This window comes from Patiria miniata, unplaced genomic scaffold (assembly GCF_015706575.1).
Source record: "Patiria miniata isolate m_02_andy unplaced genomic scaffold, ASM1570657v1 HiC_scaffold_29, whole genome shotgun sequence".
Classification (NCBI taxonomy): Eukaryota; Metazoa; Echinodermata; class Asteroidea; order Valvatida; family Asterinidae; genus Patiria; species Patiria miniata.
In genome coordinates this window covers 18,708,418-18,724,377 of record NW_024037068.1, presented here as the reverse complement: position 1 = coordinate 18,724,377, position 15,960 = coordinate 18,708,418, and the positions used below count along the sequence as shown (strand labels likewise).

General features: G+C 40.1%; 1 protein-coding gene across 1 annotated transcript; it reads right to left on the bottom strand.

Annotated features, from left to right (window-relative positions):
- Positions 1-3,327: 3,327 nt before the first annotated feature.
- LOC119735457 (alpha-N-acetylgalactosamine-specific lectin-like) lies at positions 3,328-5,024 on the bottom strand. The gene has a single exon (XM_038209159.1). It carries the CDS (start codon positions 4,934-4,936, stop codon positions 4,430-4,432), a length of 507 nt encoding a protein of 168 aa, XP_038065087.1. The 5' UTR covers positions 4,937-5,024; the 3' UTR covers positions 3,328-4,429.
- Positions 5,025-15,960: the final 10,936 nt, after the last annotated feature.

Below are 15,960 nucleotides of genomic sequence, written 5' to 3'. Positions count from 1 at the left end.
GTATAATAGATCAAATATTGTTACACTGACATGTTTGAAGTTTTGTGTTTGAAAATGCTGTAAAAACTAAGAAAAACAAAAATGTTTAAGTAGTCTGGTTCCTTGACTCCACTAAAGATAAAATGGATCAATTTATAAATGCCGGAAAATTGTAAGGTAAGGGAACCAGTCTAGCTGGCTTGCACCCGTTCATGAACATGTAACCAATAGCAAACAACATTTGGACTGAAAAAAGTGTAAAGTTGGAGCAGTAGTTGAAAAATAGTTAGGTTTTTCCAACGGTGGTCAGCCGACCACCGTTGGAAAAACCTAACTATTTTTTTAAAAAAGGGAATTATAGGAATTCAATTTTCTTTAAAAATATCAGTAACTAATATGAAATGAACGAAAGAGAAAATAATAAAATATAAAATGACTTACGCTTTCATTCAAAAGAGAATGCACTTTTAAAGTATAAAATGAGACATTGTTATTATAGCGTAAACTTCCTGTCATATGGCCGTGTCCGAAACGGGCTTCCAGAGCTACGGCTACGTCTATTGTCAGCGCGTCCCCGCGTATTTTCAATGGGCGCAGACCTAGACCTAGCTCTAGACAACTGATTCGGATGCAGCCTATAGAATGCAGCCGATCCGTTAGGGGGGCTCTCCGTTAGGTTTATACCCTCCGTTAGGGTTGAAGTCGGCCTGAGCTAGGGTTATATTACTGTAGCCAGTTAAGTCTGAATATCATGTACATGTGCATCAATAATGCACTTTGGATGAGGCTATGCCCTGTCCAGGCCTTATTCTGTTTACAATCCAGAAAACTGTCTCCCAAAGCTATTTTTTGTCTCTCTATCGATTTCTCCGACGAACGTAAACAAAAAAAAACTATATTCAAGTCCCCCGCCCGCATGAGTACTGGAGGCCGCCATTTTGAAATATAAACAGATTGATTTTTATCACCTGACACAAAATGAATACTTATAAGATCAAGAATTAATGACGGACCTCAATTGTAGAAAAAAAATCGAAAAAAAATGATGCACTGGCCGTTTATGAGGTTAAATGTTCAAGGCCAGTCTATAGCATTTTGCACAGTTTTAAACCAGCACACATACGGAATCTGCAATGTCTTCAGAAATAATGATAGCATCATTTTAATTTAGTTATATTGTTGCCAAATGTGCGTGGGTGTGGGTGTATGGGTTGTTGGCTGAGCGCATGGGAGCATTTTTATTTTGTTTGCTTGTTTTCTTTGATTTTTGTTTATTATTTAAATATTAAATTCCTTTGTGTGGGGTGGGCGTGGTTATCTTGAAAAGGGTGGGGAGGAAATGTTTCATGGTAATTGAAGGTTTTACTTAGAATGCTCATGTCTTTAAAGGATACCCCCATCCACCCCCACCCCATCCCCACCCCTAACCAACCACCCACACCGCGTACCCCCTTCAACAACAACAACCACCCCCCCCCCCCACCACCACCATTCCAGTTAGGGTTACGTTTCACAAAAGTTGCCCTCCGTTAGGGTTACGATCCGTTAGGGTTGCCTCCCGTTAGGGTTACGATCCGTTAGGGTTGCCCCCCGTTAGGGTTACGATCCGTTAGGGGTGCTCTCCGTTAGGTTTATACCCTCCGTTAGGGTTGAAGTCGGCCTGAGGTAGAGTTATATTACTGTAGCCAGTTAAGTCTGAATATCATGTACATGTACATCAATAATGCACTTTGGATGAGGCTATGCCCTGTCCAGGCCTCATTCTGTTCACAATCCAGAAAACTGTCTCCCAAAGCTATTTTTTTGTCTCTCTATCGACTTCTCCGACGAACGTAAGCAAAAAAAATATTTATTCAAGTCCCCCGCCCGCATGAGTACTGGAGGCCGCCATTTTGAAATATAGGGTCCACTGTACTAATTCAATCCCCATTGAAAACAGTGTAAAATCAACAAAGTTCAGGGCCAAGTAACATGCAAGCCAACATCACTGGGGTTTCTGAAACAAAAAATAAATTATTGTCTTGTCTTTCATCTTTTCATTTCTTTTCAATTTTACGTACATTAGCCAATTACATTTTTAAATATTCACACCCAAATAAAATCACCTCCCGAAAAGTGATAGTTCCCGAGCCTGCATGCAGCCATTTTAAGAGTGGCACCCTTCCACTTTCACAGGCAAATCGGACCCATTTTTTTCATCCGTGATGAAAAGCCTGCCCTCAGATGGAAGCCCCAAAACCAGGGAGTTGATCCTTGGGTATATTTAAACAATTCCACCGCTTTTAAAGCCAAACGGTCTCCGTTTTCAAAAGAAATTGTGTGTGGGGGGGGGGGGGTCACTTTTTATGCTAATCAGCTGGCGTAGAAATTCTCGCTTGAATTAGTTCACTGCACCCTTAACGGTCTCTGTACTAACTTCCGTACATTTATAATAATCGGAGTCCAGTTACAAGACATGTTCGTTTGGGTATTTTTAGGGCGCCATCTATTGCTGTCTAATTGCAAGGTTTGTTGCCATTGAGAGGGCGCTCTTCACAATATCTGTAGATTAAGAGTACAGTCGTACGAAGTGGCCAATCAAAGCAAACAAAAAAAGTTAAAAGGTCGCAGGGTTTATAAACAAGATCGGGTCAGGGAAAACCCTGGGGTAAAGGTTTATAATATAACGATAGAACTTGATGACAACCGCGGTCCGGGGGGCGGGGGGGGGGGGGCTGGGCATGGCCCCGTTGGCCATGGCCCCATTAACGTCGCAAAAAAGTCAATCATTACGTACACCACCCACAAAACTCAACCAAAGCAATACATTTCCACACCTTCCTTTGCTTTTCATATTAAATTTGCAAAAACGGCGGACCTAGTTATGTTTGGCACCCCTCCCCCCCCCCCTAAAAAAATGTGTTGTCATGATCCGGCCTTGCGTAATGACAAAATCGCGGCTTTGACAAACAAAAAATTGCTTGTTATTCTTGTTTTGCGTAGCAACGCCTATAAACGTTGAGAACTGCTTGTTATTCTACCTGTGTTTCATTTTCAATGGAGAAATCTTCTGTGGCCCTATAACCAAACATCTTTCTCATGACATGCTCATGACAGTTTGTCAAATGCCAGGCCTGCATCATCAAAGGCACAATTTCTCAAAATAATAATGTTTAATATGTGTCCCACAAACATTACTAGACGTTTGGCTGTGGCCATATTGGCGAGGTGTTTGTTCAACGGGTCTTTCATTCAAGAAAGACGTCAATAGTTAGCTGAATACTGCATGGGACAGTCTGTCGTTGATAATTACTACTCGTGGCACGTCATTTTCGATTCAAAATTGAAAAATAATCTCTTCAAACATCACAATGTTTCATGCGACATTTTTAATCTACGATTATTTAAGGAGTAAAATAAGATTGATCATGCAAATAACAACAACAAAGTCGGCAATAAAAATTCGACAACTTTAAGAATAAGAAAAATATTAAAGAAACAAATTTTAGTTAAAACACGTTGGAACTATTTTGAGACACTCAATCGTGGATAATGATGACAGAAAAATGTAAAGTTTAGAATTTTAAATCTTAAAGGAAAAAAAATGTCCATCATCTCAGTGGTAATTCGTCGGCGGGTAGGTTAAGCATTGACAACTGGTATCGGTTCTTAATATTTCGTTGCAAATTATCCAAGAATGGACTGAATTTATCTGGTGTGTTCGGCATGAATTAAAATGGATCCAGGTTTTTTTATATTCACTAACTTAATATCTTTAATTAGTCCATCCATGAAAATCAGAGCATATAGACTTGCACTTAGACAGTGGAATTGACCAACAAATGTTCTCTACTGATACATAAACAATAACAAGAATTTGAACTTTAAACATCAATAAACTTACATTCTAATGATAACAGAATTTACCAGAAATTAAAAATAATTCGAACATTAAACGACAAAGCAAATTATAGGAGATTTCAAGAGTAAATGAATATAAAATTAAAGCAAGGTGTCCAGTTAATTGAAGCAAAAACTGTTGGAGCCTGTAATCTGAGGATTTTAATTGAAAACTATTTTTGTTCCTTGTTTCCTAAGTGTTTGGAGATAAGTGTGCGGCTTAAGCGTACGCCTAAACCAGCAGATTAGTTCACCGATGGTTGTGGTCTTCAATGGATGTCTCACTATTAACCTCGATACTTGGTCAAAGCCAAATTGTTTGAAAGGATGCGTGTGTTCTTAAACGTGTAAGCCATGAAGGTGTGAAGTTCATTCTCACTGTGTAGCCGGACAGCAGTCCACACCTCGAAATTCAACCGTTTAGTTTTAAAGTGAAACTGTTAGAGAGTGTCCGTTTGGTAGAACAGTTTGGCGATTATGGCGATGACATCGACTTGGTGTCGTTTTGTTCCAGGTTTGATGTTACAAAATTGTTCTTACGAATCTCCGTGGTCGTCCGTTGTGGTGGGATTTACTTTGAAGTTGCCATCTGGCACATGTAGGCTTTCGTAGAGCCGCATGGGTCGTCATTCCATTCGCCATCCCATCCGCTTACCATTTCGGTACAGTCCGCTTCACCAGCTTTGATCCAGGGCTGGCCACTTCTCCATCTGGTAAAGCCGACCGCTGACCCATCTGTCCAGATGAAGTTCCCTTCCTCTGCCACGTCAGTGAAGCCGATCCACATGCTGCTGGATGTAGTAGTCCCACGGACCGACTTCAACATCGTGAGCAGCAGAGAATTCTCCTCAACGCTGGCTACGGACGCCAGGTGACACTGGCCGACTTGAGTGAACTCCTTGCAGTGATTCTCAGCCTGAGCGAAGGTCTTGACGGTGCCGAAATAACGGTAGCAGTTGCCATTGTAGAAGGTCCACATCGGTGGACACTTAGGTGGGCATTTCGACGAGCAGTCTGGTTGAAATGCCGCAGTAAAACCCACCAACAGGACGAAGCACAAGGCTCGCATGAAAGCCATGCTGTTTACAAGTTGTCTTCCTACACCTCTGAGTGTCACAAACCAAATTGCAGTTGCAGGGTGAGACTAAGAGATGAGATGGCATTGCTTATAAACGTTCGTCTGGTCCCAGTTCGGTAAATGTACTTCCGATGTGAAGGCTTCAGTGGCGTTAAGCGTCAAGTGGAGTGTTTTAATTGGCCAATGAAGGTTGGAGGTGTGGCCACGGCCACATCATCACTGGCCTGACTGGACAGTATTTTTCACACCGTTTCATATAGGAAATCTTGTCAACGTTTTGCCATCATACGTACTGTCATCGGTGAGCAATTGAAAGCTTCACCTTCATGATGCGCCTGCATGACTGTGTGATTTTATGAAAGCAGAAAATAGCCTAGTTCACGGCTTTGAATTTAATCACAGACATTTTTACCACACCTTCAAGCTTTCCATAGATGGAGACATGTTCCGGTGTTTGTTTTTGCTCCCTTTTTTTGGTGTCCCATTTACACTAATAAAAATGTGTATAATATTTCTGCGAAATAAAAATATTATTCGTTTCACTAGCATATCAAAATGTATCACCAGTAATCACATGTCCCACTTGATAACGTGTGAAATAATATTAAAAAAAGGGTTGGCGTGCTTGGAACCTTTCTTTTTATTTTGGGGGCTTTTTACTAGGTTTCACACGTAAAAGGAGCACCTATCTTCACAAAATTTAGTTTTATTTAATGACCAATGTTTTTTCTTTAATATCAATACGTCCTTTCTTGTTTAATCATCATTTTGTTGAACCCTAAAAGGGCCTGGGCAGAATCCGCCCCGGCCCCCAACTTTTTCAGCGATAGCCTTAAAAAAAAAAAAAAAAGAATTGGCGACCCGAACTGTTATGACTTTTTAGCCTCGAGTCTTGCGCATCTTTTGATACAACAACATAAAAATCGGACAACGGGTTGCTACGCAGCGAAAAAAATCCCATATTTTCCCTGCATTTTCCCAAATACGTAGTGTTCACAGAGCAGAATTGCCACTCGTACATAACAATAATTATTGAGCCATAATTGCAAAACCCTTTGACCAATAATCATGAAATTTCTTGGGTATGTATATGAAGAGTTGTTCCATGCATGTACTACGTTTAATTTTTTTTTCGTTACTCGATGGCCGAGATCTTAGGGGGTTAGAATCGCCCCCGTCCCCCAGAGTTGAGAGATTTTAGGTTAACATGAGTATTACTAAAACTCTCTTAATTTGTTTTAATGTAAACTAACCGCAATTCAGATTTTTCCTGAAATAAAATAAACCATTGCAAATCCAATCCAATCAAAACCAAATATTGTCTTGTTACGCAATCATTCACAAAAATTGTAATTTGTAGTCTAAGCAAGTTGTTTTTGCAATAAACATTGTTATCCTGGGTAAGACATAACAAAATGCATGTTGAAATAAAGACACTAAACTAAATAGTTGGTCATTTATTTGGTCTCCCTTTTACACATGAAACCGTCGTAGTGGATATTCCCTCCTCTCCTGCCATCTTGCAATTTTGTTTGGTCACTGTGGAGGACTCCCGCCTTTATCAATGTGCAGGTATTAAACAAAGCTAGACCTGAACACCGCAAGATCTTCGACGAATTGAATCCGTTGCTCCATTTATACCCGGCGCACTATACGCGACCCTGCACATGCAAACCAGAGCTGCATTTAGAAATTGTGACGCAGCCTAAGATTTAAAAGTGTGCACGGCTGTTGATTGGTCGATAGCTGCCAGCTACAGGGCCTACGCCTCCCCCCCCCCCCACTCCTGAATAAAAATTGCTCTTTTGTCATTTACAAAGCTTAAAGTAATTAAATTCAAAATTCATAACCAATGCAAACAACCAGAAATATCATTACAATAACAGGCATTTATTTATTCTCGCGCGCCCTATGCCGTGGCCGATCGGCCACGCGCTATGCGTTCATTGAATTTTTGAGCGACGGACTACTAGTAATAAGGGTATTTTTGTCGGCGGCGGGTCACGTGTATGATAAATTTGACAAGCCACGCGCCTGGCACAATTAACGCCAATGTTTAATCTATCATTTAATGGACAATTTAAGATTATACCTCTCACGATTGATTTTTAGCGAATTTTGAAGAATAAAAAGTCTTTTTGTTGTAACTTCCGGTCTGATGACGTCATCGGCTTCAAACTTCACACATGCGTTGTTTGCATGAAGGTCATCATATATACCAATTTTTAAAAGATTACAGAAAATTTCGCCACAGACATCTATTCAAATGCATTTTGGACATTTTACAACCTGCCGCTAAAGGGCACTCTAATATTTCATGACGTCATCGGTTACAGTTTCGAAAAGAACTTTCTTGCCGAAGATTAACATCGTTGAAAGCACGTTCATATCTTTTACAATTTTTAAATTACAAGGCACTTCCGGGTTCGACCGGTTTCGACCGGAAGTAAGGGTCGTATGATTTGACACCCACGAAGTAAATTGAAGACCCGGTATTATTCTATTGACTGCCGTTAAAAACAAGTTCTGGTCTCTCACGGTTGATTTTATATCGATTTGTAATGATTAAAAAATAGAAACACTAAATTGCTTGTAATTTGATACCTGATGACGTCATCATGACGTCAGGACAATATGCACTACTCGGGATCAGGGTCAATATGTGTTCGAAGTTACAAGTTTATATCTTGAACGGTTTAAATATCTTGAACGGAGTAAACCCGCGGAGAATTATTGTCCGGAAAAAGAAAGAAAGAAAGAAAGAAAGAAATATTAATCGGAAAAATTCTAGACAGTGGTAGGGTGGTGCCCGACCACTCAATTAATCGTAACAATAATAGAGAGTGGTCGGGTTGTGCCCGATCACTCAAATTAATCGTAACAACTCCAAAGAGTGGTCGGGTTGTACCCGACCACTCAATGAATAATTTAAGAGATTCATAAACCATGCCACGGATAACTTTTGAAATCTCAAATTACAGGATATCACTTGTCAAACATACCCAAGAAATGTAATGACTATGGGTCAAAGGATTTTGGAATTATGGCTAATTATTTATTCATATGAACAAATGGCAATTCTGCTCTGTGTACACGACGTATATGCGAAAATTCAGTTTTCACGGCTAAAAAGTCATAACATCTAGGGTCGTGAGCTGTTTTAAAGGGCAAAAGAAAAAAACAGCTCGGGTTGCGAAAACATTTTTTTTAGAGGCTGTCGCAGAAAATGTTGAGGGGAGGGGGCGGATTCCACCCTCCGACCCCTTTAGGGTTAAATCGCTTGTAATTTGATACCAGATAACGTCATGATGACGTAACAAAATGTATAACATCTTCGTAGCATGGTACAAGTTCTCACAAGTTTTGTATAATTGTACCGTTAACCGTTCTGGGTCTCTTCCCGGCAGTGTCAGGGCTACCGTAGTAGTAAGTACATTTCTACTGATCTTCCTGCCAGCAATTATTACATGAATGCGAACGAAATGTTCAAGGGCACTGACTTTCATTAAGGGCACTGGCTTTCATAAGCTGTCATGCCAGGAAAAACACTGGCAAGGATTACGTATGGTAATTTGAAATAATACTTATAATCAAAAATGGCCTTGCTTATAACGGGTTCATGATCGATGAAAGATTAAGTATAGATAGTGATATTGTAATTGCACCCTAATGCGCTTCTTGCATCAAAGAGTTCTGACGGATACTTGGATGATGAAGAAATTCCCTAGAATTGCTCAGGTGGTGAAAATGACGGGGAGGGGGGGATGGGTATGGACTTTTCTCTATCTTTTTGTCCGTTTTCTCGCTTGTATTATATTCATTGAAATCTCGGAGTTTACTTTGGAAATATACCCTCTCCATACACTTTTCAAAATTGTAAGTATTATGTTGGCCTATTTTAACGAAAATGACTTTTTTTGTTCCTCGTTCGGAGTTTGCACTTGCAAAGAGATCCGCCTTGCCAGCAGACTGGTTCCTCGTTCCGAAATCTATGGAGGTTAATGGGACTGAGAACAGTCATCACTGCACTAACTAAATTACAATCGAGCCGACAGAGTTTGAAATTTGTTAAGTGTATATTCCATAACTAAGCGTGGTCCTATTTCGTCCTTCGATTTTTTTTTTTTCAAGATGGAATATCTTAACAATGTCTATGATTGAAAACAGCGATCAAAATCAGTTTTCTCCGGGTGTAAATCGGATATAGAGTAAAGTACATCTTCGATTTTACAAAATGCTTTGAAGAAATATACAATTTGTCCTTGATACCGAACTTATACGCAAGTATGAAAACATGGTTTCTTTCGCCTTTCGTGGACAGTCTATAAAGAATGCCAGCAATTCCGACAGATATGTGATTAACAGAAGCGTGTTGCTGCTAAATCAGCTGGAAATGGCTTCGGGTCGTAACCGATGAAGAAACAGAAAAACTAAAACTTTGACGGAGGGATTGCAATGAAAAAAAAAGTATGGCAGTGAAGTGACTGGGGTCCTATTTGCATGAGACACTTTACTGGAGTGGGAAACTCAAGTTTTTTTTGCCAATTAATAAAGAACATCCTTCTTTTAACCTCTGAATTCTAAGCTGGTGAGGAACGCACGTCAGGCACATATGCCTCCAGTGGGACGTGTGTGCAATTGTTCCTTATTAGATTTTTTTTTTTAGATACACCACTGCCGGAGCCCGTGATCTACATACATGTCCAAATTATTACATTTTTTTGGTATAAGTATTTTCATCCCATTAAATAATAAGCCTACTGAAAGGGTCCATGAAATGTTACCGGGAACATATTTTGTGCATTTTTCTACACTTCTTAAATGGATTGAACTATTTGTCATCCATTTTTGGATTTATTTTTTATTGAGAAGCGCAATTTTATTTTAGCATTTAAAATTGCCCATGCTTTTCTTGACAAATAAGGGCGCTGTACTATGATGTAAATTCAGGAAGACACTATTTAATTTAGGGGTTCTGTTCAAATTGGGAACCCAAACAAATTGCTCACCGAAAACATTTGTGAGAAACTATTGCTCATTGGCTTACTGTCATTTACTGAGACAGCAACGAACCACCAAATACAAGAACATTTACTGCAGAAAATATCCAAAAGACAATTGACAATTTTGGTGTTGGAATAGCTGTAACATTAGACTTTGTCAAGTCTGAGCTGTGCCATTATAGTAAATCCACTCACAGCGCTTATCGCATATTACAGTACATAACGCGCGCCCTAATGCGTCGAATCCGGACCATCACGTTAAAAACGTACATGTACATGGCATTTTCAAGTGATGCAGCAACCCATTGCTAACTGTTGCACCACATGTATGCAAATGCTTTGCAAGACATGCACACTCTAACGCTTACATAGGCATATACATTGACTGGGGTACTTCCTTTGTTCTCGTGTACTAGAATTTTGCAACGTCGCACACTTAATGTCAAAATGCTCTTATTTTAACCATAGTTAATATCCTTGGCTGAAATTCCGACTTAATATCCCTTTTCTAAAACTCTTCCATTTGCGACACATCAACCCACCTTGGAAATTCCTAGTTTTTGAGTAAAATCCATATAGCTATTTCGTGAAAAACCTGTGGGATACGAAAACGGTACCCCGCAAGTCGGTGGGCATTCCTTGTGGGGTACCTTCTATTTTCCGGTACCCCATAAGGCAGTGTTTGTACACGCACATGTACGTGTAATGCGCATTGTCATAGGGCATTGAAGTGGAACGCACGCTGAAGTTTACCTTGTCGGGCATCTGGAAAGACGTATACTAAGTGATTTGTTGGCTTTTTTTGAAGAAACCGACTTAAAGAAATTCCGACTTGAGTCAAGTCTACTGTTACATTGAAGTTTCTACGATTTGTGAGAAATATGTGCTCATTAGCTTACTGTCATGAACTTAATCAACAAAGAGTCACAAGTTGACGAGGAGTCAGTCGGGGAGTTGGTCAGTCAGTCAGTCAGTCAGTCGGGGGGAGTCAGTCAGTCAGTCAGCAAAGAGGACTGTATGCTGGCCTTCTAGGCCCACCAAAACCCACATTAACAATGTTTGTGTCGGGCTACCGTCATCATCATTCTACAATCCATCATGGGGACTTTGAGCCGCCCGGACGTACCGAGCGATCTGATGCAGACTGCCACAGCTGTTGCGCTAGTGTCTTGTGGTCAACATCTAGCCGACGAACCCGGACCCAAGTGTTGCGAGGACGGCCCTGGGTCTCTCCCAGGCAGTGTCAGGGCTACCGTAGTAGTGAGTTCATTTCTACTGATCTTCCTGCCAGCAATTATTACAGGAATGCGACCGAAATGTTCAAGGGCACTGGCTTTCATAAGCTTTCATGCCAGGAAAAACACTGGCAAGGATTACGTATGGTAATTTGAAATTATACTTATAATCAATAATGGCCTTGCTTATAACGGGTTCGTGATCGATGAAAGATTAAGTATAGATAGTGATATTGGAATTGCACCCTAATGCGCTTCTTGCATCAAAGAGTTCTGACGGATACTTGGATGATGAAGAAATTCCCTAGAATTGCTCAGGTGGTGAAAATGACGGGGGGGGGGGGAACGGGTATGGACTTTTCTCTATCTTTTTGTCCGTTTTCTCGCTTGTATCATATTAATTGAAATGTCGGAGTTTACTTTGGAAATATACCCTCTCCATACACTTTTTAAAATTGTAAGTATTATGTTGGCCTATTTTAACGAAAATGACTTTTTTTGTTCCTCGTTCGGAGTTTGCACTTGCAAAGAAATCCGCCTTGCCAGCAGACTGGTTCCCCGTTCCGAAATCTATGGAGGTTAATGGGACGGAGAACAGTCATCACTGGACTAACTAAATTACAATCGAGCCGACAGAGTTTGAAATTTGTTAAGTGTATATTCCATAACTAAGCATGGTCCTATTTCGTCCTTCGATTTCTTTTTTTTTTTCAAGATGGAATATCTTAACAATGTCTATGATTGAAAACAGCGATCAAAATCAGTTTTCTCCGGGTGAAAATCGGATATAGAGTAAAGTACATCTTCGATTTTACAAAATGCTTTGAAGAAATATACAATTTGTCCTTGATACCGAACATATACGCGAGTATGAAAACACGGTTTCTTTCGCCTTTCGTGGCCAGTCTATAAAGCATGCCAGCAATTCCGACAGATATGTGATTAACAGAAGCGTGTTGCTGCTAAATCAGCTGGAAATGGCTTCGGGTCGTAACCGATGAAGAAACAGAAAAACTAAAACTTTGACGGGGGGATTGAAATAAAAAAAATGTATGGCAGTGAAGTGACTGGGGTCCTATTTGCATGAGACACTTTACTGGAGTGGGAAGCTCAAGTTTTGTTTGCCAATTAATAAAGAACATCCTTCTTTTAACCTCTGAATTCTAAGCTGGTGAGGAACGCACGTCAGGCACATATGCCTCCAGTGGGACGTGTGTGCAATTGTTCCTTATTAGATTTTTTTTTTTAGATACACCACTGCCGGAGCCCGTGATCTACATACATGTCCAAATTATTACATTTTTGTGGTATAAGTATTTTCATCCCATTAAATAATAAGCCTACTGAAAGGGTCCATGAAATGTTACCGGGAACATATTTTGTGCATTTTTCTACACTTCTTAAATGGATTAAACTATTTGCCATCCATTTTTGGATTTATTTTTTATTGAGAAGCGCAATTTTATTTTAGCATTTAAAATTGCCCATGCTTTTCTTGACAAATAAGGGCGCTGTACTATGATGTAAATTCAGGAAGACACTATTCAATTTAGGGGTTCTGTTCAAATTGGGAACCCAAACAAATTGCTCACTGAAAACATTTGTGAGAAACTATTGCTCATTGGCTTACTGTCATTTACTGAGACAGCAACGAACCACCAAATACAAGAACATTTACTGCAGAAAATATCCAAAAGACAATTGACAATTTTGGTGTTGGAATAGCTGTAACATTAGACTTTGTCAAGTCTGAGCTGTGCCATTATAGTAAATCCACTCACAGCGCTTATCGCATATTACAGTACATAACGCGCGCCCTAATGCGTCGAATCCGGACCATCACGTTAAAAACGTACATGTACATGGCATTTTCAAGTGATGCAGCAACCCATTGCTAACTGTTGCACCACATGTATGCAAATGCTTTGCAATACATGCACACTCTTACGCTTACATAGGCATATAAATGACTGGGGTACTTCCTTTGTTCTCGTGTACTAAAATTTTGCAACGTCGCACACTTATTGTCAAAATGCTCTTATTTTAACCATAGTTAATTTCCTTGGCCTAAATTCCGACTTACTCTTCCATTTGCGACACATCAACCCACCTTGGAAATTCCTAGTTTTTGAGAAAAATCCATATATATCTATTTCGTGAAAAACGTGTGGGGTACCAAAACGGTACCCCGCAAGTCGGTGGTTATTCCTTGTGGGGTACATATTATTTTCCGGTACCCCATAAGGCAGTGTTTGTACACGCACATGTACGTGTAATGCGCATTGTTATAGGGCATTGAAGTGGAACGCACGCTTAAGTGTACCTTGTCGGGCATCTGGAAAGACGTAAACTAAGTGATTTGTTGGCTTTTTTTTAAGATACCGACTTAAAGAAATTCCGACTTGAGTCAAGTCTACTGTATCATTGAAGTTTCTACGATTTGTGAGAAAAATGTGCTCATTAGCTTACTGTCATGAACTTAATCAACAAAGAGTCACAAGTTGACGAGGAGTCAGTCGGGGAGTCAGTCAGTCAGTCAGCAAAGAGGACTGTATGCTGGCCTTCTAGGCCCACCAAAACCCCACATTAACAATGTTTGTGTTGGGCTACCGTCATCATCATTCTACAATCCATCATGGGGACTTTGAGCCGCCCGGACGTACCGAGCGATCTGATGCAGACTGCCACAGCTGTTGCGCTAGTGTCTTGTGGTCAACTTCTAGCCGACGAACCCGGACCCAAGTGTTGCGAGGTCGGCCCTGGGTCTCTCCCAGGCAGTGTCAGGGCTACCGTAGTAGTGAGTTCATTTCTACTGATCTTCCTGCCAGCAATTATTACAGGAATGCGACCGAAATGTTCAAGGGGACTGGCTTTCATTAAGGGCACTGGCTTTCATAAGCTTTCATGCCAGGAAAAACACTGGCAAGGATTACGTATGGTAATTTGAAATTATACTTATAATCAATAATGGCCTTGCTTATAACGGGTTCATGATCGATGAAAGATTAAGTATAGATAGTGATATTGGAATTGCACCCTAATGCGCTTCTTGCATCAAAGAGTTCTGACGGATATTTGGATGATGAAGAAATTCCCTAGAATTGCTCAGGTGGTGAAAATGACGGGGGGGGGGGACGGGTATGGACTTTTCTCTATCTTTTTGTCCGTTTTCTCGCTTGTATCATATTAATTGAAATCTCGGAGTTTACTTTGGAAATATACTCTCTCCATACACTTTTCAAAATTGTAAGTATTATGTTGGCCTATCTTAACGAAAATGACTTTTTTTTGTTCCTCGTTCGGAGTTTGCACTTGCAAAGAGATCCGCCTTGCCAGCAGACTGGTTCCCCGTTCCGGAATCTATGGAGGTTAATGGGGCGGAGAACAGTCATCACTGCACTAACTAAATTACAATCGAGCCGACAGAGTTTGAAATTTGTCAAGTGTATATTCCATAACTAAGCATGGCCTATTTCGTCCTTCGATTTCTTTTTTTTTCAAGATGGAATATCTTAACAATGTCTATGATTGAAAACAGCGATCAAAATCAGTTTTCTCCGGGTGTAAATCGGATATAGAGTAAAGTACATCTTCGATTTTACAAAATGCTTTGAAGAAATATACAATTTGTCCTTGATACCGAACATATACGCGAGTATGAAAACATGGTTTCTTTCGCCTTTCGTGGCCAGTCTATAAAGAATGCCAGCAATTCCGACAGATATGTGATTAACAGAAGCGTGTTGCTGCTAAATCAGCTGGAAATGGCTTCGGGTCGTAACCGATGAAGAAACAGAAAAACTAAAACTTTGACGGGGGATTGAACAAATGTATGGCAGTGAAGTGACTGGGGTCCTATTTGCATGAGACACTTTACTGGAGTGGGAAGCTCAAGTTTTGTTTGCCAATTAATAAAGAACACCCTTCTTTTAACCTCTGAATTCTAAGCTGGTGAGGAACGCACGTCAGGCACATATGCCTCCAGTGGGTCGTGTGTGCAATTGTTCCTTATTAGATTTTTTTTAGATACACCACTGCCGGAGCCCGTGATCTACATACATGTCCAAATGATTACATTTTTTTTGGTATAAGTATTTTCATCCAAATAAATAATAAGCCTACTGAAAGGGTCCATGAAATGTTACCGGGAACATATTTTGTGCATTTTTCTACACTTCTTAAATGGATTAAACTATTTGCCATCCATTTTTGGATTTATTTTTTATTGAGAAGCGCAATTTTATTTTAGCATTTAAAATTGCCCATGCTTTTCTTGACAAATAAGGGCGCTGTACTATGATGTAAATTCAGGAAGACACTATTCAATTTAGGGGTTCTGTTCAAATTGGGAACCCAAACAAATTGCTCACTGAAAACATTTGTGAGAAACTATTGCTCATTGGCTTACTGTCATTTACTGAGACAGCAACGAACCACCAAATACAAGAACATTTACTGCAGAAAATATCCAAAAGACAATTGACAATTTTGGTGTTGGAATAGCTGTAACATTAGACTTTGTCAAGTCTGAGCTGTGCCATTATAGTAAATCCACTCACAGCGCTTATCGCATATTACAGTACATAACGCGCGCCCTAATGCGTCGAATCCGGACCATCACGTTAAAAACGTACATGTACATGGCATTTTCAAGTGATGCAGCAACCCATTGCTAACTGTTGCACCACATGTATGCAAATGCTTTGCAATACATGCACACTCTTACGCTTACATAGGCATATAAATGACTGGGGTACTTCCTTTGTTCTCGTGTACTAAAATTTTG